The sequence below is a fragment of the Natator depressus genome, chromosome 4 (assembly GCF_965152275.1).
Source record: "Natator depressus isolate rNatDep1 chromosome 4, rNatDep2.hap1, whole genome shotgun sequence".
Classification (NCBI taxonomy): domain Eukaryota; kingdom Metazoa; phylum Chordata; order Testudines; family Cheloniidae; genus Natator; species Natator depressus.
The window spans coordinates 90008234-90033712 of NC_134237.1; the positions used below are offsets into that span (position 1 = coordinate 90008234).

The window sequence follows — 25479 nt, forward strand, 5'->3', positions numbered from 1 at the left end:
ATTCTCATCACGTAAATCTGTAGCCCCCTTGCAGCTGGTAGTTCACATGTTGCTTCCTCCCATATTTCTGACAGATTTGCTCACTTTGCTGATTCATGTTTATTCTAAACATGCCCTATGGAGAGCCATCATGGCTAAAGGCTTTTGACCTAGCAGGGTTGGACTGAAGCCCACATTAACTGTTTCCTGGTCGGTGATTCTCTTCTGTTGGACATTCAGGGTATGTCTATGCTTCAATAAAACATCCATGGCTGGCCTCTGTCAGCTGACTTGGGCTTGTGGGGCTATAGTGTTGCAGTGTAGACATCCAAGTTCGGGCTGGAGCCTGGGCTCTGGGAACCTCTCCCCTCATGGGATCCCAGAGCCCAGGCCCCAGCCTGCTCTGAGATGGAATTTTATAGCTTCACAGCCCGATCCCCACGAGCCCAAGTCAGCTGACATGGGCCAGCCATGCGTGTTTTATTGCAGTGTAGACATACCCTCAGGGTTTTAAGTAAAATTGTTCTTATGCTAGCAGAGATTTGCCTAATAAAATCCAGACTTATTTTATATCTCCTTTTTTTTAGCATCCTATTGCTATTGGGCCCCCATGAACTCATTAAAATATCTTAACACAGCTGTAAACTTATATTGATTTCCAAAGAGAGACCAAGAGAAACTGGACATTGTGATACAATGATACATTGCCAGACAGCATAACTCCCTGACATGGATTGATTTTTGTACTGTGTCCACTAGCAGATTAGTTATTTGTAAGTTTATTATGAGCCTTTGTGTTGGACAACTAAGGGTATTTAATTTTTTATTAGAACACATGTTTAAGCCTTGCAGGTATGGTATAACAATTAACAAGTGAATCTGACAGGCATATAACTAAAGAGAAACAAGAAATGATTGAAGATGATGTGAGTTTAATGAAAGCAGGAAATTGCCACTTAAACAATTGGGGAGTTCAGGAGAGTCAGGGAGAGCAAGGTGGGAGAGAAAGGAAGTAAAGGGCAGTATTAATTATACTGTTCAAAAAGGGTTTGGTATGGCCTCTGGAAATTAGGTAAAAAAGTAATGAAATACACTTCCATAATTGGTTATGCAGCATAACCAAATCTGAAAATAATCTTTTTCGGGGCTTGAAGATGGGCTAGATCTGTCCTTAATAACTCAAAATATTGTTCCATCCTTTTGTTACAAAATGTTGTGGAAGCTGTGGTTTCAGCTTATTTCAAACGCTTTCATTATTTTTGTGTGTTAACTATTATTCATGTGTCAACAGTGTGCTTGGAATTGTAGAAGACACACAGTCAAGAAAATCGCTAGCCAGAAGTTTGTTTAATGCTTTTAGCATAGTGTGATGAGTTATAATTTCCCTTTGATAGGTCACTCTGTTGTGCAGTAAACACCAACAACATAAAAGATCCTGTATTCTTTTCTGTATTTTTTTTTTCTGTATCAGGCCTTAAAAAGCTACCCTAGGCCAGATCTTCAGTTGGTGTAAATTGGTGTAGCTCCATAGAAGTCAATAGAATTCCACTCATTTATCACCAGTTATGTCAGGTGGCAAACTCAGATGTGGCAGGGCAGGTTAAGAACAGAGTTTATTAGTAAAGCTGAATTTTTAAAAACTCTTTTGTTGCTTATATTAGACTCTGAGTGTTGTGCCTAGTAGGGCTGACTGAAAATTTCCCACCAAAACAGTTTTTTGGCAGAAAATTGGGTCTTTGACCAAATACTTTTTTTTGCTAAAAGTTTTTGCCTTCCACATTATTTTTTAAAGAGAAACAAAACACTTGAAAACTGAAATATTTCAGCCAGAAACAAACTATTTGGATTTGACTATGCTGCTGCAGTGCCTCATGGGTGCTGTAACTCAGTTGCTTCATCTCCCCTTTCTTCTCTGTGGGCTGGGGCTCCTCAGCCAAGCTGCATGTTGCATGATGCACTTTGGCTGCAGGCTCGCATGATGCAACTGCCGCCTCTCACCATGAAGTGTGACCGTGGTGTATAATAGGAGCAGTCCATGGAAGGAGCCTAGCCTATAGAGGAGAATGGGTGCATGAGGTGCCTGGACTATAAGCACAACAACACACTATAGCAGCATTTCTTAATTGAAATTCTTTGCAGTTTGGCCAAAAAATTTCAGTATTTGAATTTCCACAGAAAATTTGAAATAAAATTTTCCAACTAGCTCTATAAATTACAAGGAGCTTTTAATCTTCCACTAGTTAAGTCTGTAAAGCATTTTCATCATCACATCACTCTTGTAAGGTATTGTAGGCAAGTATCTTGTTTTATGTGGAATCTGAAGCATATGGGACCAGATTTTCAAATCTTCTCAGCTCATATTTAGGTAATCAAAGAAGTGGCTGGATTTTCAGAAGTGCTCGTTGGGAGCTGCTGGCCCCTTCTGAAAATTCTGCCCAAACTAGTTTATTGACATGCTCAATTTTGTACAATACTGTGATTTAGTGGCAGAGCTGGGAATAGATCTCAGGAGTTATTGGCTTAGTACTAAAACCTCATTTTTACAGTGTGTCAACATTTTCTTTGTGCCCCAATCAACATTTCCCCTTCTTTCGTTAAACCTCCAATCGATGTGATTGTGTTTGCATTTTAAATGCCAGGTACCAGTTTAATTTGAGATTGTGTGTAGGATTATCAGGGGTTGGGGTGACGTTGGGAAGAGATAACAGGAGAGAGACAGGGACCAGCATCTTTTGACAGGCAAGGCCCTAAACTATGCTGGAATGGGCAGCCCCCAGCAAAGTTTCACCATAGAGGAAATGATGAGAATGGGGGAACCCGAATCTCAGAAGTTTTGAGGGTATGGCTACCGAATGCTAGCATTTAAAGGGATGAAATGGCCAGTAAGCAGCCAGCTTTAGGAGGGAAAGCAAGGCTGACAACTTAAGGAGCAGCCTCCAGGGGCAGAAGGCAATTAGAGTAAAGACAGAGGAGTCAGGCTAAGCCTGAGGATCGTGCTAGAACCTTTGCCCGTCACCAGGAGCATTCTCTCTTTACTGGCCCCAAGTCACAACCCCAATCCTCTCCATAGCAGAATACAGTGCCATCTCTGCCTTCGCTCTTAGTTATTCATGTCTTTCTATCTGGAAGTGGCCTTTTTCAGCAGCACCTACCACCCCGGTGTCCTCAAGCCACTGCAAGCTTGCTGGATGCCACACTAAAAGAATAAAATATTCTTTACATCTTAAATCAAAAACCACTTGCATAATAAAGCAGTTTATCTAAATAATATGCATCTATTTTTTACAGAAAATAGATGAAACTCTTGTCTCTGTGTTCACCCCTCCCAAATAATTTTAATGCTGTAGTGCGGTCTGTTGGTGAGCCCATGGATTTGGAATTCAGGCTCCTGAGTTCTCTTCTTAATTCTGTGACCTTGAGTAAGTCACTGAATCCCTCTGAACTTCAGCTTCCCAAACTATAAAAAGTGTGTAATGATACCTACTGAACAAGATTTACATAGGCTTAATTAATATTTACAATAATTGTCCTTGGTTGAAAGGTTCTACAGAAGGGCAAAATATTATTATTTTTATTATTTCTTATACTCCCTCTTCAGTACTGTAGATTCTTGAAGTCAGTTTTAAATGTAATTTTTGAAGCACAATATCGTGTTCACTCTTTACAAACTGAAAATTATATTTTTACTTTCTCCTATATTCTCCAATCTGCCAAAAACAGACCCTTAGCAGAAGTCAGCAAACTGACATCAGTTCATTTGCCTTTAGGGACAGTAAATTATTGCTCAGCTCAAGTTTAAAAAAAGAAAGAAAGAGAAAGGAAGGGGTGAGGGGAAAGGGAAAAAAATCTATCACTAACTCACTCTCTCTGGAGTCTGAAGAATGTTCAATCATAGGCTTAAAATGTCCAAACAGTGCAATTGAGGAGAGGGTGGTAGAGTCTGATTCTACATTGGTGCCGACTTGAACATTGTGAATGTTCTTTATGGAGGCTTTGGAAAGCTTAGGATTGACCTGTTTTTATTGGCTCCCTTGATGATAGACAAACAGGGCTAACCTGAGGCCAACATTGCTAGCAGGAAATCTGGGTCATGGGCAGTTGCATTTTTAAAACTTGTGTTTTAGGAGCTGTTCAATCAGCGTAATTGATTGATTGTAATGAGGCACAGAGAGCTCCTTAATCATTAGAGGTGGTTAGATAATGACAAACTGCTAAGGGTTTTGTTTGAGACAAATTTCCCATCTCCCTGTGGTATTCTGCTTGGAAAAGAGGTGGCTTGGCCCTTATTTCATGGAGGTTACAGTCCAACTGGCCTGTTTTCACAAAATAGCCTCTTAAGTTTGGCATTTAAATTTGAAATCCACTGTAACATTATTTCCCAAGAGATAAGAAAAACATTTCAAAATAGATCATAACAAATCCAAATGCATGTTTTTAACTTAACAGTTGATTGTAGCTGCTTAAGTTATTATTTTCTTTCCTTTTTCTTTGAAGACGTGTTGTTGTTTTAAATTTAATTTATACCCTTTCTTTAGTAAATGTTATCTAAATATAGGTGGAAAGGCTCAGGTTTTTAAACGCATCTAGTCATTGACAGTCAATGGGATTTAGGCCTCTCGGGACCTAAATCACATTTGAACAGGAGACATAGGCTCCTAAATTAGTTAGCTGTTGCATTGCTGAGCACTGCAATGCCTAAATACCTTTAAAAGTCTGGGCCAAAATTTCAGTCAAGTTTATGTGCAGCATTGCACACAAACTTATTTTCGGTTCCTCTGTGTGCTCTCAACTAGGAGGTGAGCATGCTCTATTTTGTATGTTCCCAAGCAACACATCCGTTTTAGAGGACATGTACACTTAAACAGGGTGTATGCAAAAAAGAACATATCCTGTTTGAGAATTTGTTCCTGATTTTTTTATTGGTGTTTATGGGACCAATAAAAATTTGTTGTTGTTCACTGCAGATGGCTTCCTCCGTGCAGCTCTTAACAACTGTTTTTCTTCAGTTGTGTTGTCTTCAATTTTAGGATCAATAGTGATCTGAAATAATAACAACAGTGTATACATCCATGTGAAATAATTTGTGTCACCAAAAACATACTACTTTCTAAAACCACAGTGAATTATACAAAATTAAAGCTAAGCTAATAATTAAAAAACACCATGGGCGAGATTCTTTCCAGGTACACTGCTATGCCTGAACAGAGTCAGGCAGATCCAGCTTCAGACGTGTCCAAGTTATAAGTCTTTGAAAAATTGTAGTTTGCACACAGGGACTTCTTCAGTATTAGAAGCTGAAATCTCCAAAGAGTTTGTCCTTACTGAGCATGCCCCAACCTCTCCCAGTTCATAGTGCTGACCAGACAGCACATGCGTTATCCTCACAGTGCGACTGAACATGCTCCGGGGGACAGGGAGGAGGACTGTCATAACACTTACGCAACAGGAAGTCAGATTAAAGCAGCACAGGCAACTTTAATTCTGGCATTTCCTAACTTTTGAGTACTTGACTTTGCAACCTTAATAAATGCTTCTTTAAGATTTTGTGTGTGTATAATACATAGTAATTGTTTCTGAAAGAAAGTCTCAATTGGAAAATATTCAGATAGGGTAACAGTGCGTAGACGGAAAAACTTCTAGGGCCCGAGTCCATCATCATTACTTATGCTGAGGAGTGTATTGCTCTGCAAGTACTCCCAAGAGCGTGCTAGGCTTCTCACAGTCCAGGTGAGAGGACGCAATCCTTGCCACAAGGAGCTTACAAATTTGATGCAGTGAAGGGAATAACAGAAGGAGAGGGGCAACATTAATGAGATTATGCACTTGCTCCATAAAGGTTAGTCCATGGCATAATGGAGGAGACAGTGCTTGGATTTGTTTTAAATAAATTACTTGGTTTGTTTTTTGGTGGTAGTATGGAAGAAGTGGTCTTCAGGAAGAATCTGAGAACAGATGGGCAGCCTTGCAGAAGAACTTGCTGTACCCACACATAGGCAGCAGTGTCTGTCTGATGGTGACAAAAATTACCTGTTTATATTATGGAAACCAAGATCTTCTCTTCTCTGTTTTCAGAATATTGGTGAGTCAGAAATACCCAGTGTTTTGAACCAGTTATTGCCTATGATCAAGTCTCATAATGAGAGGACAGCTAATGACTATACCTCTGAAGACTTCCTTGTCTTGCTGGTGTATATTTACTCTGTGGTTGGGGAAATCAAAGCTGGAAAAGAGCTGGATCAAGCTGAAGGAGAGGTGAAAAAGGCACTAGTCCGGACTGTCTGTGATGAACCAGAACTATCTTCCTTACTGCAAAAAATAACAGGTGAGTTTATATTTCAGTGCAATGAAAAAACAGTAGGTATGAAATTTGTACCTAAAGAAAGCATAGAAATAGCATGACTTGTCTGGGGTGGTTAGGGTATGTGAGTAAGCATGAGGATTTCCTGTAGATTATTCCATCACTGATGTGCACAAAAGCCAAATGCTGACGGGTTATCCTGAATAGTGCCGAGTCTGGTGAAAGTTCTGTAATTTGTTCTTTTTGTTAAAGAGTAGTTAAGTTTGTATGTTTTCATAAAGTAATCTTTTCCCCAATTTTCTTACATTGATCAGTGTAAAGTTGACCTTGGAAAGTCAAAATTAATCCTGGAAACATGTTCAGCAAACCACAGGGTTGTGAATGCTAGAAACTGCCCAGTCTGTCATAAAAAAATAATTGTGTCTTAAACTAACATTGAATTTTTAACTGAAATAATAAGCATAGTGAGACCTTTTTGGCCAACACTATAACTTATTAGTGCCTTCTGTAGAATAGCCAAGTAATAACTTGCAGTTGTCTTTGCCACATACTTAAAAATTGTTCAAAAAGACTGTAAACACTAGAACTGTAGCAGAAGAATAGTATTTCAGAATGGAAGGGGGGCTGTGTTGCCCATGTACCATGGGTTCATCTGCTTGTTTGCAGGTATAATTATTATTTGTACTGCATTAGTGCCTAGGAGCCTCAGTCATAGACCATTGTGCTAGGTGACACACAGAACAAAAAGCCAGTCCCTGCCCCAAAGAACTAACAGTCTAAGTTTCTGGCATAATTATACTAGTATAGTTATACTAGTGTAATTCTCCATGTTTAGCTTATGTTACTCTGGGAACAGTATAAATTAACCATAAAATGACACTCTTATTCTGGAATAAGCATGGCCACGCTGGGATTTATATTGCTATAACTACAGCAGTATAATTATACCAATATAATTATGCCAGTACATTTCCACATGTATAGAAGCTTTTAAGATTATTTTTGTGAATGCAGGAATGGGAGGTGCGTGTTCCACCTTGATGTACATCACAAGAATCATTCACTTACACACTGCTCCAAAGCCCAGTGAAGATGGTTAGAGCCTTTCCATTGATTTCAGTGGGACTTGGATTAGCGATGATGGTGCTGTTAGTGGCGTACCTCTTGTAGTTTGTTCATTTTGCCCTTTAGTTTCTAAGTAGGGGTGTGTGTGTGACAGAGAGAGAGTGTGTGTGTTCTATATTTCTTGCATTCCATTTCTATGGCACTTTTTTCAGTGCATGCTGATTGTCTTGTGCTCATATAATGTTTCCAAATGACCTCAGTGGTATTCACTGTTGGATATTGTGCAGACCGAACCCTGCTGTGCAGAGCTCCATCTTCATGTTTAGATTTTTCTTCTGTTGATCAATGTTTCGAATCACTGTTTTATAATTTTCCTTAATTGTGACTAACAAAGAAAGAAAACGGGGAGGTGTTGAATTATTTAACATTTAATTTCATGAAGACTCAGCAGGGAAACTGCTTTCTGATTTTCACAGAAACTTTGTTCATTGCCCTCTACAGTCTCACAGTCCATCAAAGTTGCTAGTACAGTTAGAGACTGGATTACATAGCTCACTGGACTGGAGTAAGGTCTTCACAGTATTCACCAAGTTAGGTTAAATTCTAACTTGTATGTATTTCCATATTTTATACATAGATTTCCTTACTTTTTTCCAGTGTTGTGTCTCTGTAGGTTTGCTAAGTAGAAGCAAATGTCAGGATCTTCAAGGAAACAAATAAATAAAAAATGGTAAATGAAAATCTAAGTACAAATGAATTGTATTTTGAAAAAAGCAATTTTTTGTTTTCACATTGCAGACATAATCTTTGAACAGTGGAGTTTGAGATATGCTCCTAATCATCTAAATATTTTTTTACTAATATGGAGTTGGATCTCATAATTTAGGCACATTTGAAAACTGAGCTCTCTGTCTGCATAATATACCTTGACTAGTTTGGAGCGTTTTAACTGTTTACCAAAAGTTATGAAAAGTTCATGCTGATGTATTATAAAGACTTTTGTTTCGGATAAAGGGTTTCATTCACAGTCAAGTTAATTGTGGATCGTGAAGGCCAGTTGCCCATGGAACTACTGATATGTAGGAAACATTACAAACACATCATTAGGAGACAACTTGTGAGTGTAAAAGACTATTTTTTAAAGAGGTGGCTGAACTGTTTCTTAGTACACATATTAGTTATATTATGCTCCTGCAGTTTCTTAATTACCTGAAGAAATATGGATGAAATGCTGGTCAATCTGTGTGTATGTCTTTCTGTGACTTACTATATAATGTATTGTCTGCTTGCTGGCATGTTTTTTGACCTGGTGCAATTCTGTGGTTTGTATTTTATTTAAAAGTGTCAGTTCTGCTGCCCCAATCACAAAGAAAAACAAAACAAAACAACAAGCTGTTGGTGACATTTTATTGGACTAACTAAAAAGAACAAAAATTGGCCTACAGATATAGAAGGATCTTGTGAAAGAGAATATTGGGTCTAGATGCTTAGCTCTGTAAATTGGTATCTCTCCTTGAAGTCAGTGTAGCTGTGCTGGTTTACACCAACTGAGGATCTGGAATATTCCAATTATAATATCTCATGATTTTCTTTTAAATTAAAAAGTATGTTTTGCTTTTGAATGGCTGCAAAACTTAATTAAACTTCAACCAGCTTTAATAAATTGGTTTTCATTAGTAGAACAAAGGGAAACACACTTTTTTTATCTCTGATTTGAAAATTCCAGAAAAATAAATTGTTGGGAGAACATTAAAATTGCATAGTTAAATATTCAAGTCAGGAAAAGACAAAGTTAAGGTTGTTTGTGCCTTACGCGTACACACACATGGACCCAGCACATTGCGGTATTTATCCCCTTGGGAGTACCAGAAGGGGCCAGAATTCCTATGACTCCCAAGGTGGGGAGGTACAACCAGAACAGATTTCCCCCAATGGCACCTTAGGCCTGCCCCCCCCCCCCCCCCCTGCAGTGCATCCACCTTCTGAGATAAGTCTTCTGCTGCTGCCAGCTACCAAAGTTAGTCCTGAAGCTCAAGTAGTAGCAGTGCTGAAGGTTCAGGGTTCAGAGCCTGCTGATGATTCATGATCAGAGGCTTGTTACAATAACCCTAGGAAATTTCATACCGAACGGCTGTGTTAAAATAATGTTATTAAGTTTGCTAAGTCAAGCACTTGAAAGTTAGGGAATGCCAGTATTTAGGTTGCCTGTGCAAGCTTAATTCAGCTCCCTTGAGTCTGAATTATGAGACAGTCTTTAATTACATGATCACATACTAGATTTCCACAGGACACCGCCTCATTCAGTGCACAGAATGAATGCACAAAGGAGTTGGCAAGTGAAGAATTAACTATTTATATACAACATACTAACAATGAAGTATAACATCATAAATAAATAGTGGTAATTAGGTGGCCTATATAGGCCGCCTAAGTTTGCAGCAAAGTTAGCTTTAAAGTTAAAGTAAGGCTATGTTTATGTCACGGAGGTCAGGGAATCCGTGACTTCCAGAGACCTCCATGACATTCTCTGCTTCAGCCCCACGGACTGCAGAACTCTGGAGCTGGAAGCCAGCCGGGCCCTGGCAGGGTTCCAGTGACAGGGAGCCCTCCTCAGGGTTCCAGCTCCGGGCAACAGCTTTGTGCCACCACGGTGGCAGGGGAAACCATGGACCTGCAGCAGCAAAAGTCACAGCCAGGCCAAGGCTTCCATGAATTTTTGTTTGTTTATTTGTTTATAAACTATTTGTTTATACTCACCAGCCACCACACACCACACAACAGAACCACTAACCCAGGAATCTATCCTTGCAACAAAGCCTGTTGCCAACTGTGTTCACATATCTATTCAGGGGACACCATCATAGGGCCTAATCACATCAGCCACACTATCAGAGGCTCGTTCACCTGCACATCTACCAATGTGATATATGCCATCATGTGCCAGCAATGCCCCTCTGCCATGTACATTGGCCAAACTGGACAGTCTCTACGTAAAAGAATAAATGGACACAAATCAGACGTCAAGAATTGTAACATTCAAAAACCAGTCGGAGAACACTTCAGTCTCTTTGGTCACTTGATTACAGACCTAAAAGTGGCAATTGTTCAACAAAAAGACTTCAAAAACAGAAGGCAGCAGATTTAAAACAAACAAAAGGAAGTACTTCTTGACACAACACAGAGTCAACCTGTGGAACTCGTAGCCATGGGATGTTGTGAAGGCCAAAAGTATAACTGGATTCAAAAAAAGAATTAGATAAGTTCATGGAGGGTAGGTGGATCAATGGCTATTAGCCAAGATGGTCAGGAATGCAACCCCATGCTCTGGGTGTCCCTAAACTTCTGACTGCTGGGACTGGATGACCAGGGTTGGATCACTCAATAATTGCCCTGTTCTGTTCATTCCCTTTGAAGCATCTGCACTGGCTACTGTCAGAAAACAGGATTCTGGGCTAGATGGATCATTGGTCTGACCTAATATGGCCATTCCTGTGTTCTTATTATTAATCAGAAGCCTTTGAATTTCAGGGGCATTGTGCTGTACTCCCCAGATACAAACCTTTACTAAGCTTATTTTCTGGTTCTAGTTTGGTTGAGGCTGAAATCAAAACCCAGACCTTAACTGTGATTCTGAACCTTGGCAGATACCCAATTGCACCCTCCTTGGCTCACCCCTTCGCTTGCAGATCTTGTAAGATCTGCAAGCCGAAGAGAGCCATATTTTTCCTTTCTGTGTCTTCTCCCTGTCCTTCAAAGCCCTAGGGAAATTAAATACCAAAACCTAGTGTTAAAGCATTTTGTTGATGCCCTTTATTTAGATTGCAAGGTCAAAGATTGCAAGGTTTATTTAGATTGCAAAAATCTGGAATTCTCTCACAACAATAACTCTTGTCATTCTATTGTCTATTCCTGTTTTCCCTTTAAGGTGTAAATGTACATTTATTATATATTGTGAGGCCAAAATTTGTAATGGTATAACTGCATTGATGTAGTAAACCCCTAACAGATACATTGCACTGTACCAGTGCTTTCTTTTGGTATGGTACTCCTTGGGGAATTCTATGCCACTGCACAATGCAGAATTTGCACAGAAATTAATGTTCCGCACAGATTTTCCTTCTCTTCCCCCCCCCCCCCCCCAGCCCCCAGAAATGGGCTGTAGTTTCTGGCTGTCACTGGGGCCTACTGGACCTGACAGAGCCCAGCTTGCAAATAGAAGACATTGCTGGGAGGAGGGAGACAGAGCTAGAGGGTTCCGGGGAGCTACAGTTCCTGGCATGCCCTGGAGGAAGGAGGTGGCGTGCAGGAAATTCTGTACATGCCTGGGACCCAGCATCAGGCTGTTTGTCCCTCTGCATCTCTGGGCTCTGGGAAGCTACAGGGTGCATGTGAGTGTCTGGGTGGGGGCATGGCCTGCAGCTGGGCTCTGGAGGGTAGCAGATGCAGGTATCTGGGCTGGGGGGCACCCTGTGGCTGGGCTCTGGGGGCTAGGGAGTGGGTGTTTCTGGGCTGGAGGGCACCCCGCAGCTGGGCTCTGGGGGAGGGGGGGTTGAGAGTGTCTGGGGTGCCCTGCAGCTGGACTCTGAGGGGTAGCGGATGCAGGTGTCTGGGTTAGGGGGCACCCTGTGGCTGGGCTCTGGGGGTAGTGGAGTATGGGCTGGGAGGCATCCTGCTGCTGCTGGGCTCTGGGGGAAGAAGGGGTGTAAATTTATGGGCTGGGGGGGCTGCAGCTGGGCTCTGGGCAGTAGTGGATGTGAGTGTCTAAGCTGGGGGGGACAGAGCTGGGCCCTGAGGGGTAGGAGGTGTGGGTATCTGGGCTGGGGGGCACCCCGTGGCTGGGCTCTTGGGGGGAGGGGGTAGAGAAACAGGAACTGGTTGTTGTAGGGGTTTGTTTAACTCTTTTTACTCCTGGGGGGAAATTTTTTTTTTGGCGTCTGTATTGTTACAGACATAGTAGCTGACAAGTATTTTGAAATAAATTACCAAAATAATTGAAATTGGAGTGATTATATAGTGTTATTTTGGCAAATATAATATGCAGAATTTTGCAGAATTTTAAAATAATTGTGGACAGAATTTTTATATTTTTGGCGCAGAATTCCCCTAGGAGTAGTATGTTACCAAATTAAAGTGCATTGGTATAAGCCTTTCTTTGCAGTTGTGCAGCATATTTACAATAGAGATTTGCATGGGTGTAACTGTACCCACGTAGGTACATTGCAGTGAATTTCCTTAATGTGGACGGGCCTGAGTTATTAGTGCATACTGTAAAATATATTAGGCGGCACCACTTGTCTAAGTCACAGATTCCGTGACTTTCTGTGACCTCCGTGACTTCTGCAGCAGATGGTGCGCCTGGTCTGAGGGCGGCCTCAGCAGCTTGGGCAGCCCCTGGGCCAGGTGCACCGGCCACTGCTGGGGGAGTCTCTGGCCCCTCCATCCTCCAGAACAGGAGTTTGGGTGCGGGGTGGTGCTTACCTGGGGGGGGTCTCCCTAGAAGGGTGACAGCAACTCCCCTCCCTCAGCTCCTAGCTCCACGTGCTGCCTCTGCTTGCAGGCACTGCCCCCACAGCTCCCATTGGCTGCGGTTCCCAGCCAATGAGAGCTGCAGAACCAGGGCTTGGCGCAGAGCAGAAGCAGTATGTGGAGCTAGAAGCTGGATATGGAGCCCACCCTGCCACCCCCCGCCACGAGCAACCGCGGCTCCCCCCTGGGCCATGACACCCCCTCCCCAGCACCCATGGCGCCCCCGGGCCACCCTCCTGAGCCGCACCCCACCCCCCAAGTTTTAGTCAGGGGTATATAGTAAAACTCATGGACAGGTCACAGGCTGTGAATTTTTGTTTTCTGCCCGTGACCTGTCCATGACTTTTACTAAAAATACCTGTGACTAAAACATAGTCTTAGTTATGAGACATAGAAAACCAGCCCAAAAAGATTGAGAACTACTGCTCTAGTGGATGAAACTTTTATTTCAATGCATTACTAAGTGAGAGTCATGAAAAGGCTAAACCATTTGGCATTGAATCTGGTTAGAGGTGAAGTATATTTTTAAGTTTTCACATTACACAGGAAGAAATTTGGGACACTAGAACAAATGCCTGTTGAAGTATTAAGTATTTAAGATTATAAACACACAGAAATCAGGAAATGCAAAGTTATGATCCTTAGACTGTGCATTTGCATCTCATGGAATGTCTTAACTAGGTCTTCTGCCCTCCACTCCCTCCCCAAATGCTTCCACTTTGTCTGTCTACTCCTGGGGGCTTGGCTGTCCCCATTCACATTGTCTGCTTGGAAAAGTGAATATAAAAATAACCCATTAGACTATTGTCAGGACAATTTGGAGTGGCCAGGATAGGATGCAAGAGCCTGGTATTGAGGGTTGCTCCTTGATTTCAGGCATGTGTGGGGGACTGCCTATAGATGGGGTTATTAGATACAGATCTGTTTCAGGCCAGAGCTAAGATTTATAAACTAAACTGTTTATTTTAAAAGTTCATAGTGTGGTTACAGGGGGTGGGATAATGCCTCAAAGCATCAAACAGCAAAACATTTTGAATTTCCAGGAGCACTGCTCTCTCAAATACAGATTAGCTTTCTCCAATCCCTGTTTTTAGAGTAAAAGATTACTTTTCTCTCTGATGTAAGCAAGACAATGGCACATCAATTTATATTGCTAAGAAGATCTCGTTCCACTGGGTTATGCTCCAAACATGCTCAGTTGCAGGCGGTATTGTTGCAGGAATCTACTCTATTGCACAAGCCTCTTGCTATAAATGCTCCTCTGTAATGATAGCTAATCTCTGAAGACTCCATTGGGCAGGGTCCATGTAGACCACCCTGATGTGATTTGAATGGAAGGATGTCATTGTCATGGAGCCATGATGTCTCTGAATGTCATAATGCTTTTATTAAAATAGAAGAAAATGTTGGTTAGTGACTGGCCACAATCAAATTATAAACTGAAGCCCTTGATAGATTATAACAATTTTTTTTCAGTAGCTAAGAGATTGGTTCATGGTCAGCATAGACCCTACTTATGTCCTATAGAGATAACAGAGTTTATTGGCACGATTTCTCTTTTTATAGTTAATGTCAAAATATAGCCTTTGCTGATCTCGCTAATTAGTTGTCCTGCCACAGTGCTGAAATCATTACAGCAGGACCAAATAAAACCAGATCACTTTGTTCAAAGCTGCATTGAAATGCTTTTCAGGTGCAAAGACCCCAGTTCAGGATGCTGTTTTTTTCCTGCAACACCAGTTGATATTAGCAAAACTTAAAATGCTCCTTTCTCTGCCTTTCAATGTGTGCATATAAAACTAAGCATAAATAATGATCTTCTGTTACCTTTCAAGCATTTACCTGACATATTTTGGACAAAATTCAGCTGAAAATATTTGTGATCAAGAAGCCCCAGAAGATAGTGAATCTGACATAAAACAAAGCTGCTTCGTGGCCAAGTTATGGTGCTACATAAGAGGTGAAGAGCTCATGCAAATTAGCTTCCTGCCATTTTCAGTGACTGGGTGTTCCAGTCCATCTTCTCATGGCTGTGCAGCAACTGGGAGTTCATACTACCCCAGTATCTCAAAATACTTGACAAGTTTTAATTTGCACCTCACACTGTATTGTAACTAAGTGTTGTCATACCCACTGTTACAGATGGGGAAACTGAGGCAGTGAAGTGACTTACTTCAGTTAGTGTCTGAGCCAGGAACAAAATGCAGGACTCCTGACGCCCAGTCTCCTGCCTTTTCTGCAGGAACACGCAGATTTCTAAGATCCCAGTAACTTTCACTATGGTCTTTTTAAGGGCTTGATGGAAAAATTCCTTTTGACTTGGATGGTGCAGGATCAAACCATGTGTCAGCTGTGGTAGAATCCAACCCCATAATGATGTCTGGTTGGTTTCCCTGAGCATTCTTAGTAGTCAACCCAGACTGTGTTCCCTAGAACCTAGTTATACATGATAATCAGGAAATAATACTCTGCTCTTGAAAATGAGAGGGTGTGGAATGTCCTATTCTGATTTCTCTGGCTTCAGAATGGGAGTTTCTCAGCAGATTCAGAATTAACCTCTGCTTCTGTCTAATCAGGATACCTGGAGAATTTTTGTAGGGGACCACCAGGGAGGCAGTTTTATCTGTATTTTTGTTCAGCCTAACTCAAAATTAGTGTTGAGAAATAAATAATACAGTACTTGTTTACAAACTTTTTGTTGGCTGTCTTATAACAAAAGACTCAGCTGAAAAACTGGTCAGTATCAACAGTAAAAGAATTAGACTTCTTTGTCCGGGGCAGGGATATTTTAGTTCAGATTTCAAACTGGCGTTTTAAATGTAGCATAGAACATAATCCCCATAGAAGCCCAACTTTCATTCTGCTTTCATATGTTACCTATTTATTTTCTCTACAGCACCTGGTCAGAGTTGGCTCCAAACTGGATGGTAATTTTCATTGAAGTGTTTATAACATGAGACTTTTTAACATGAGACATATGCCTGCAGCTCTGCAGGCCCCTGAATCACTGCCAACATAACAAGACAGCCAACTGGAACAGGAAACTGATATGGTGCAATATTCATTAACCATTTATATTATTTTTCGGCATGCAGATGCAATAGCATATAGAGGACATTCTGACATCAAGTATTCCTGTTTAAGTAAGCTGTGGAATGGAAACTAAAGCTCCTTTTTAAAATTAGGTGACATTTTTTAAAAGGTACTTGTGAAAATATATGTGGTGAAGTTAAATCTTATTTTTTCTATCCTTCTTTTCCATACAAGTCACTTCCTTGCGAAGGTTCCAAGTTTTGGTAGGATATATCTTACTAATTTTAAAACTATGAGTAAATTCTTGCTAGTTTGCAGTGCACACCAAGCCTGGCAAAACAAAACAGGGAGATGTTAGATAATATGATTAAAAATGTTTTCTTAGTGGTCACCACCCATATAAAATAAATCTGGCACTTGTTTTTGTTTCTCTTTTGCACACCAAAACAAATTTTAGGATATTTGATTATGATTATAGAAGTTCGCCTCTTTGTTTTGTGTCAGTAACCATCTTTCAAGAATTTCAAGGTACTAAACTATTCAGCAAATATCTTCGTATTCTTTTACCATTCTTTTAAATTTAATATATTTTTAGGAGCCAGGAAGCAGTGCTACCAGTACGTGCTAAGCCTTATAGCACAAGCCTCTGAACGCCTCTGAACAATTGCACATGGTGTTCTTGATTGTTTCAGGTTGTTCTCAGTGGAAATGCACAAGTGTAGAAAACAATGCATCATCTGAGGCAAACAGGAATAATTACTGGACAGAACTGGACATTTATAATTACTGGGTCAAATTTACTCTAGTATTATTCCAGTGCCTTCAGTGGAGTTATACCAGGGATTAATTTGAGCCTTTGAATTTAGGGCAGTTTTTGAATTTATGGCAGTTACAGCAAGGTAGCAGTCTGTACAGATTTTACTATGGATACAGTATATTGAAATACAATATTTCAATGTACAGCTGGGCACAGACATAAAAAAGAATCACAAGGGTCCATAATCACAGGGTTATGTGCAAAGCCAAATAAATGTCCTGAATTATTGATCATAATCATTTTTATTGCATAAGCCCATTTGTGCCTTTAGAGTCTAATAGTATGTGTGGAGTTAAAATTTAAGAACCTGAAAATGACACACAAGAACATTTCTTAAAGCTGGTATATATTTTGACTATCAATAATGTCATATGTTTTTATTTTTATTAATAATTTAGGACTTAAATAAGTGTAGTTTTGCAGATGCAGTGAGTGTTATGTGTTCCCCTCTGTGCTCTATCCATAGAGGGTCTGAGTCTGCCATAGACCCTTATGACAAAGCCCCTGGCTCTTTAGATCAGGGTGTAGCCACTCATACTTTTAGCTCTGGAGGATTCCAGTTTAGTTCCCAGTGTTGGCCAAGATGGCTTCTGTCCCTCATAATTAAGGGCCAGTTTCGGATCTGTATACAAATATACATTTGATGAGGTGCTTCTTTATTTCAAAAAAAGGCTGAGATCAAATTTGGCCTTTCTGATATGGACTATAAACTTATTCAGACCTATGAGCATAAGCTGGCAGACTAGTACCTCAGCTGATCTCTGAAACTTGATGGTACAGCTCTGATATTTTACTACCTTTACTTAAAAACTGTTCTAAAGATGCAATAAATTAACAATTATCCCACACTTTAATATAGCATATGGTGTTCTGTATATACTACATAGTGTTGCTGTTGTTTTTTAGTACCATTTAAAATACTACTATCCATTTCCTAATCTATTACAAATGATCAAATAAACTACTCTTATTTGGATTTAATCAAATATTGTCCTGTAGACATCTTCGTATATACTCTCTTCCCTATTCCATACCCAAGACTGCAGAGCAGGAAATGTCTCTGGAGTATCTTTTGAGAGAGATATTAAATTGTCTTGTATTTTAGTTCAATATGGACTAGGTGGCTCCTGCATTCCCTCCTTCCCTATTTGTTCTGTTTAGTTTTAACTGTTGCATAAGTGTCACCTCTGGTAGTTAAAGTTCAGGTCAAGATACGTCTTGCTTTGACCCTTTTACTCTGGTTTATGGGCATGCGGGCTGGCGTCTCTCAAGATGTAAAAGTTCACAGACCACAGTGCAGGATTTCTTTCTTGGATTTTCTTTTGGCACTCATCGTGAGTGACAGTGTTGCACAGTTAGACAGAGGCAGTTCTCTTATGTAACATTTTCATGTGAATAAGAGAGTGCAGTGTTTATACACTTCATAATTTTAGAAAGCAACATGCCTTATTTATGTAAGCAAATGTATGAGTCTTGTTTTAAAAATTAGTTTCCTTTTTCATGACAGTAACATTGTTTTGGAAATGCTTGTCTGATGATCAGTGGCAGCAGCCAGTCATAACTGATTAGGCATGTTTATATAATGAAAAACAATACACTGATGTGGTTGACTAATGTGGAATTCTTTTAAAGTGAGAAAAAAGGGGGTAAAGATCACATAGACTCCTTGTTTTGTGCAGATCCCCTCCCCCCTTCACACATGTATCTGTCACGCTATCTGTGATTCTGGTGTGTCAGGGCATGCATTAGGAAACATTACTTTAGTGTTGTATACCTTCATTTTTAGTTTTCATAGCTTAGCAATGTTTTGTAAGTTAGAGGTACATTTTCAGTAGCAATTTTTGCAAATTATAATTAGATTAGGTTTCTGTTCAAAGTTAACATAGATTAATTTTGTGCATGGATTTAGCCACATGACCCTTAATACACTATATAGCCTTTGATAAATATTGATAAGCACACATCTCTGCTGCCTGTTCAGCAAGCAGAGTTATCCAGAGAATAACTTCTTTTCCCAGGTCAGTGTCAACTGTCCACGCTTCTGTGCCAAGAATGGCATAGGTCTGAGGCCTCTTTCAGACACCTTTCAATGTCATTGGGAAAAAAACATTCTTCCTTTCCTGTGCAGCTGCAATAAGCATTGTGGCCCACTATTAACACTACTTGAGGAAAATTATTAATTTTAATGATTACGTACATATGAACGGTAATGCTGTAAATTAACAGTGTACTGTACATGTTTCCTTTTCATTTTAATGTAAATAATTGTAATGATAGAAATCCCTAGCAATATGCACTCAAAGAAATGCTTCAAGATCTTTGAAACCAAACAGTCTGACTGGAGAATGCAGTTGCACTGGTGGACCACCCGGGACTGTGTCGTGGCCCACCTTTGCACCACGGCTCACAGTTCGAGAACCCCTGGTTTAGACAATGGAACCATTCCTCAGAAAGCTGAACGTGATACATTTGATACAACAAAAATCATTTAAAATTGAGGGCACTTCAATACAATGTGTAGTCCAATTCCATTGTGCGGAAAATACTCGCATATAATCACAGTATCAGTAGAAATTGCTGCTATGAAATTTTCCGTAAACATCAGCAGAAAATTTTAAATCAAGTTTCTGACTGCTTATTGTACTAGAACTAGGCTCAATATAGGCACCATGCATCTTCAAGAAAATGTACAGCTTTGACTTTTCAAAGACAAAAGTTAATCTGCAAGGTATGTTCTTTACTCCTTTGCGTCTGTACTGTGTGGAATGTAAGGCTCATGACCGGTGATTAAAGTGAAGAAGATGCATAAAATATAAATACCAGGTTTGCTTATCAACCCAGTTTATCAAAGAAGATGGTACTTTTTAAGAATAGTCTTTCCACCAAAGTGGGTGTTATGGGCTGGAAGTAATTATTATTTGAATTTTTGCATGGAAGGAAGAAGGGAAGGAGAGCATTTTCTTGAGCATTCATCTCTCTCACCATTCCTCTACATGATCTGTTTGAATTCTTTAAGTGTGAAGTTTATTCTTTTCTTTTTCCCACTTGAGGAACATGGAAGAAGTAGATGGCGTATTTCTCGAAGTCATTCATCCTGGAACATATTGTTTTTATTCTTTTTAAAATTTTCTTGATTATGGGCGTTTACATGGTTTCAAACAGTATGGGCCAAGTATGGGCCAGTTTCAAGTGACCTCTGAAATTATGCATGCAGACTTACAGCACATACTCTTATGTGTTTGTGCAAATATGATCATCAGACACAGAATTGCCGAGTTTGCTCAGCCAAATATGTGCACATATACAGTTTGTAAGTGCCATTATGCAGGTCAATTTGACAATTAGATCCTTAGACATTTATGAATAAATTAATGCGAAGTTCTGGCCTAATATTTTTAAACATTTTGTAACACCATATTTGGGGTCAGAAAGGTATTTTCCTCCAGGTCAGATTGGTAGAAACCCTGGAGAGTTTTCACCTCTTCTGTAGAGTGGGGCATAGGTCCCTTGCTGGTTTGAACTAGAATATATGGTGGATTCTCTTGAACTTGGAGTCTTTAAATCAAGAGTTGAGGACTTCAGTAACTCAGCCAGAGGTTATGGGCCTACTACAGGAGTGGGTGGGTGAGGTTCTGTGGCCTGCGCTGTGCAGGAGGACAGCCTAGATAACCATAATGGTCCCTTCTGCCCTTAAAGTCTATGAATTGCATAGAAAGCATTTCAGTATGTAATGTCATTCAGTGGAAAAAAGCTCTTTCTGAACATCACTGTAATGGTAAACAGTGAAAAAACTTGCTTGCTTTTTGGGCCACATTCAGAACATACCTAAGAAGTTATACCTATTTATGCCAAGTGAGAATCTGGCCCATAAGCTTTAATACAGATGACTAGCACTTTATAAACAATGATAGCAGATCTCATGGCTTTTCCATTTTTAAAATAAATGGGCTACGTGCACATGGATACTTCTGTTTCTGCCTGTCCTCTCCCAAGTCATTAAACCCATTGGTGGAACAATGTATCAGACTACCCTCCCTGTGGCAGGGGAAATCAGTAGGGGAGTGCTGAATTTGGGTGCTTCAGTTACCCAGTTCCTGTCCTCACCACCCTGTGCATTTTACCTTCATTTAATTTCCTTATAAATGGTCAGTTATATGAAATGATTAACACTAAATCCCACTCCTTTTCCCATCTCCACCTCCACATTTTCCCATTCTCCGCTCAGTGCAATTGGTCTGCAAAAGCTCTTGATTGTATCATTTCACTCTCTGCTTTATTTCACTTTAATCTTCTCCATCTTCCTACATCATTTTCCCTTTCTGCCTGCATGAGTGCCACAATGCAGCTTTCTTGAGTGGTGTCTCTCTAATGTACCTTTACAATAAAATCTTCTGTGTTGCTTTTTATGCAGTGTTTGTTGTCTAAAAACAAATTATGTTGTATTTTGTAATGTGAAACACTTTATTGTACAATATATACACTCAGAAATACAGCATAGGATGACTAGTCACAAATAGACATTCCTTACTGTACTAGAAATTTGTCCGGTATCTACAAAATGCACCAATGTGACATGATATAATGTACTTCATATTTCGGGCTCAGGAGTTGAGGTTCCAGACATGGATTCTTCTCTATTGCACTATGCTGTGGTGTTGGTCTGCCAGGCTGAGCCCTTGCCGTATTGTCACAAGTTATTGTGACCAACTGTAGTTATTCACAGCTGAAGTACAGTCTGTAATTTCAAAGGCATCTGTGGAGTGTATTTTATGAAATGTTATTAAATGACTTTGCTTCTTCTGTGAAGCAGTGTCTATGCTGGGAGTTTCTCTTGTGAATATTTTAACTAACATCAGGCTCTGTCTGTTTTATTTTTGATCTGTCTGAGGCACTGAGGTTTTGTGTTGTGTTCACAAGCAGTGCTGTGTCTCGCTTGGGGTTGCTCTTTACAGGTAGTGAAGGTGAGACAGAGGTATCCATAAAAGAGTTGATAAATCAGCTGGAGAAATGCAATTGCAGTAAATCACCAGGAATGGATGGCGTACATCCAAGATTCTGACAGGACTTAAGAATGAAGTAGAGTTACTAACAATACTATGTAACTTATTAAAAACAGCTACTCGAGCACAGAAATGGAGCGTGGCCAGTGTCACACACCCAGCTTCAAAAAACGGATGGAATTATAAATGTTACTTTACTACCGGGAAGAACAATATAGACAAGTATTGAAGACAAAAATAAAAACATTGGGCTACGTGAATATAATCTGATAGGAGCCAACCAGCACAGCTTTCATAAGGGTTGAGCATCTTCTCAAGCTTTGTTATAATTCTTTGAAAGGTTGAATAGTGTAGAAGAAAAGAAAGAACTGTTGGATATTGTGAGCTGCTGCATTGTGGCCTATAAGCCTGGCCTCATGTTGGAGGGGTGTAGAGAAACTCTGCTACGGTTGGAAGCCCCAGGGGAGCCTGTGGTATAATGACAGCTCTGCTACCCTTCCAACACATGCAGCATGCACTCCACATCTATGCCTAGACAGCTCTGCTTCTCCATGCCACTCTTTGGGGAGCTAGCACTACTAGAGGTGCCAGCAGAGACAGAGTCCTGCTACCCTGTGGGGATGTTCTTGTTCCGTGTGCAGGCACGCAAGTAGGGGAAGAAATGGGCATATAGGCCTGGGCACAATTGAATCTAATGTAGTCTTTTGACAAAGTCTTTTTGAAGTCCCCTGTAAAAGATTGTTAAGAAAACTTTGTATCCATGAGATGTAAAGTCTTGTCATGGATTAAAAGCTGGGGTTGAGAGATGAAGTCAGAAGTATAAATAAATTGCTCGTTCTTATTGTGGGAAAAGCTTAGGAATAGGTGCCCCAGGAATCTGTATCGGGTCATCTTAACATCCTAGAGGAGGGAATGAATAGTAGGGGTCCAAATGTAATGACTACACAGAATTATTTATGTTGCCCAAGATGAGGGAGGATTGTGATGACTTCTAGAGGAAATTTAACACAACTTAAACACTGGGTGACAAAATAACTTGTGAACTTCACTTTAAACTAGTGCAAAGTAATATGCATGGGAAAGAACACTTAAAATTACTCATATACACTGGTAAGTTTAAAAATTATCTGTAACCTCTCAGGAGAAAGAACTAGAAGACAATGTGGACTGTCCATTGAAAATATCTGTTCTATGCTTGCACATCAGTAGGTAAAGAAATGTTAGGTTATATTAAGAAGAGGATAGACAATCATGAGAGAAATATTATAGTACCTTTTTATAAACTGATGTAATGTGCTTACCTAGAATATTAAATTCAGTGTTGGTCACATTGGCTCAAAGAAAACACAATGGTAATAGAAAAGATCTAGAGAAGGAGTGAAAATGATTGAAGGAATGGAGTCCATGTAAAGAAACCAGGCCTATTCACAATAGTATAGAAAGGAAAAAGGAGATGAAATATGAATTGCACAGAGAAACCTAGTCAAATTTTCTTATTTATCCTTGGTATGGAGATGCCCTGTGAAATTAATATGCTACACATTTAATATGGGTTCTTATGGCGTGTATCACTGAAATAACCTTTTCATCGATTTTCTGATGTCAGACCAGAATTTTAGTTTGTTTTTTAGGATACACCGAGAAGGTATAGGCATGTTTCCCTTACACTCTACCAGAGCTAGAATCTGTTTTGGCGTAAAGGCATGAAATAAAGTTGAACTCCTTTCTCAGGATTTTGCCTGAGGAAATTCTGAATGACTGGAACCCAAATACCCAAGGTTGCAGTGTATATGAAGCTTGTACATATTAGCTGCCCAGCCTCTTCCATTTTTAAAGGCAAAGTGAAAACCAAAAGCATCACTCAAAGAGCTGAAAATTGTAAGTAATAGTAACTGGATATGGGTGAGATATGATCTATTAGTAGTGGTGATGTAGTAGTGATAAACGGGAAATAAAATGCAATATATCACAATTAGACACTTCAAAGGATACCTCTCTGGTAGTAATCCTTAGCTCTGTTTTGTATCACAGGTCACCTTAGCAGTGTTTACAAATCTCCTCACTGAGGCACTTATTTAAGATTTAAGGTTTTGTAATTTTCAGATGTTAAAAGTTAAAGTGCACTGATATTTTACAGAACAGTACGTCATAATTAACTTTCATTTAGATTTATTTTTATAAATATGCCTCTTCACAATTAATTTAAAATTTCATAGGATGTTCTCTTGAGACATTTTTGTTTGCAGTTCTACTCTGAACATGGTCCAGTGAATAGGGACGAAGACTGGCAGTCAAAAAACCTTGGTTTTATGCCTGGGTCTGCCACTGACCTGCTGTGTGACCTTGAGCAAATCCCTTCACCTCTCTGAGTCTGTTTTGCCATCTGTAAAATGGAGATAATTTTCTATTAACACCCCCTTTGGGAAGCACTTTGAGATCAATAGATGGAAAGCTCTGTAAAAAAGACAAGTATTATTTCCTTTAGATGTTTACTTTGCTGAAACAAATAAACAAACTCTGTTCTTTTTAATCCTGAAAATTATTCAGAACTAGCCAAGAGCTAAAAATGTCACTCACTAAGTAATAATGAAATTATGTGCTCAACACAAAGCTATTTTAATTTCTATCTTTCATGCAGAGGGGTGATATGGACGGAATGGAGCTTTCCTTTCTCTCAGCTGTCCCAGGAACATGAGATAAGGGATGGAGATTCTCTTTCCCTCACACTCAGCCTTGAAAAAGGGGAAAAGAGAGTGGAGCTATCCAGACCCCCAGTACTCATGACAGGAGAGAAGTTGGGAGTGAAACTTCTCCAAAATTTACCCGCAGCCAGGAGGGAATGATGTAGACGTTAGAGGCACATTCTCTCTCCTAGGAGGGATGAGAGAGAGAGAGAATAAAACTTCTGCGTCCTTGTTCCAGTTGTTATTAACCAAAAGACTAAACCTATGGTATTCATCCAACAATGAATTCTGACCACGGACCCCAATTCAGGCCCATATTGGGAATTATCCTTGGCTGTAGATAAATACATATTTTCAAGTGTTCTAGTAATAAAAAAGAGGTTTGCAATCTCTTATATTGGCCAGTCCAAACCCTTTCTTTAAATAAGATGAGCCCTGTACTACTTTACTCTTTCCAGAAATCCATCTTACCTATCTGAAAGAATGATAGTTTTAACTATCTCTGGCCCACTTACAGTTTCCTGTAAACTCTTGCCATAGCAGAACCACTTTGCACAGCCTAAAAACTGGGCATACTTGCAGGCACTGTAAAGATCATAAATGGCATGCTAAAAATACTGCATGCAGTGTTGTTGTAGCTGTTTCAGTCCTAGGATATTAGAGAGACAAGATGGGTTATTGCAGTGGCTCTCAACCTTGCCAGACTACTGTACCCCTTTCAGGAATCTGTTTTGTCTTGAGTACTCCCAAGTTCCACCTCACTTAAAAACTACTTGCTTACAAAATCAGACATAAAAATACAAAAAAATCCCAGCACACTATTACTGAAAAATTGTTTACTTTCTCATTTCTGCCATATAATTGTAAAATAAATCCATTGAAATATAAATATTGTACTTATATTTCAATGTATAGTATATAGGGCAGTATAAACAAGTCAGTGTCTGTATGAAATTTTAGTTTGTACTGACTTCGCTGGTGCTTTTTATGTAGCTTGTTGTAAAACTAGGCAAATATCTAGATGAGTTGATGTATCCCCAGATGACCTCTGCATATCCCCACGAGTATGTACCCCTG

At 39.9% G+C, this 25479-nt stretch overlaps 1 protein-coding gene across 1 annotated transcript in view; it reads left to right on the forward strand.

Moving 5' to 3' along the window:
- SCFD2 (sec1 family domain containing 2) overlaps positions 1-25479 on the forward strand; it is a 301712-nt gene that overhangs the window by 107759 nt on the left and 168474 nt on the right. Inside the window, exon 5 of the mRNA XM_074951411.1 lies at positions 6052-6301. Coding sequence (XP_074807512.1) covers positions 6052-6301 — 250 coding nt within the window. The remainder of the gene's footprint in view (positions 1-6051; positions 6302-25479) is intronic.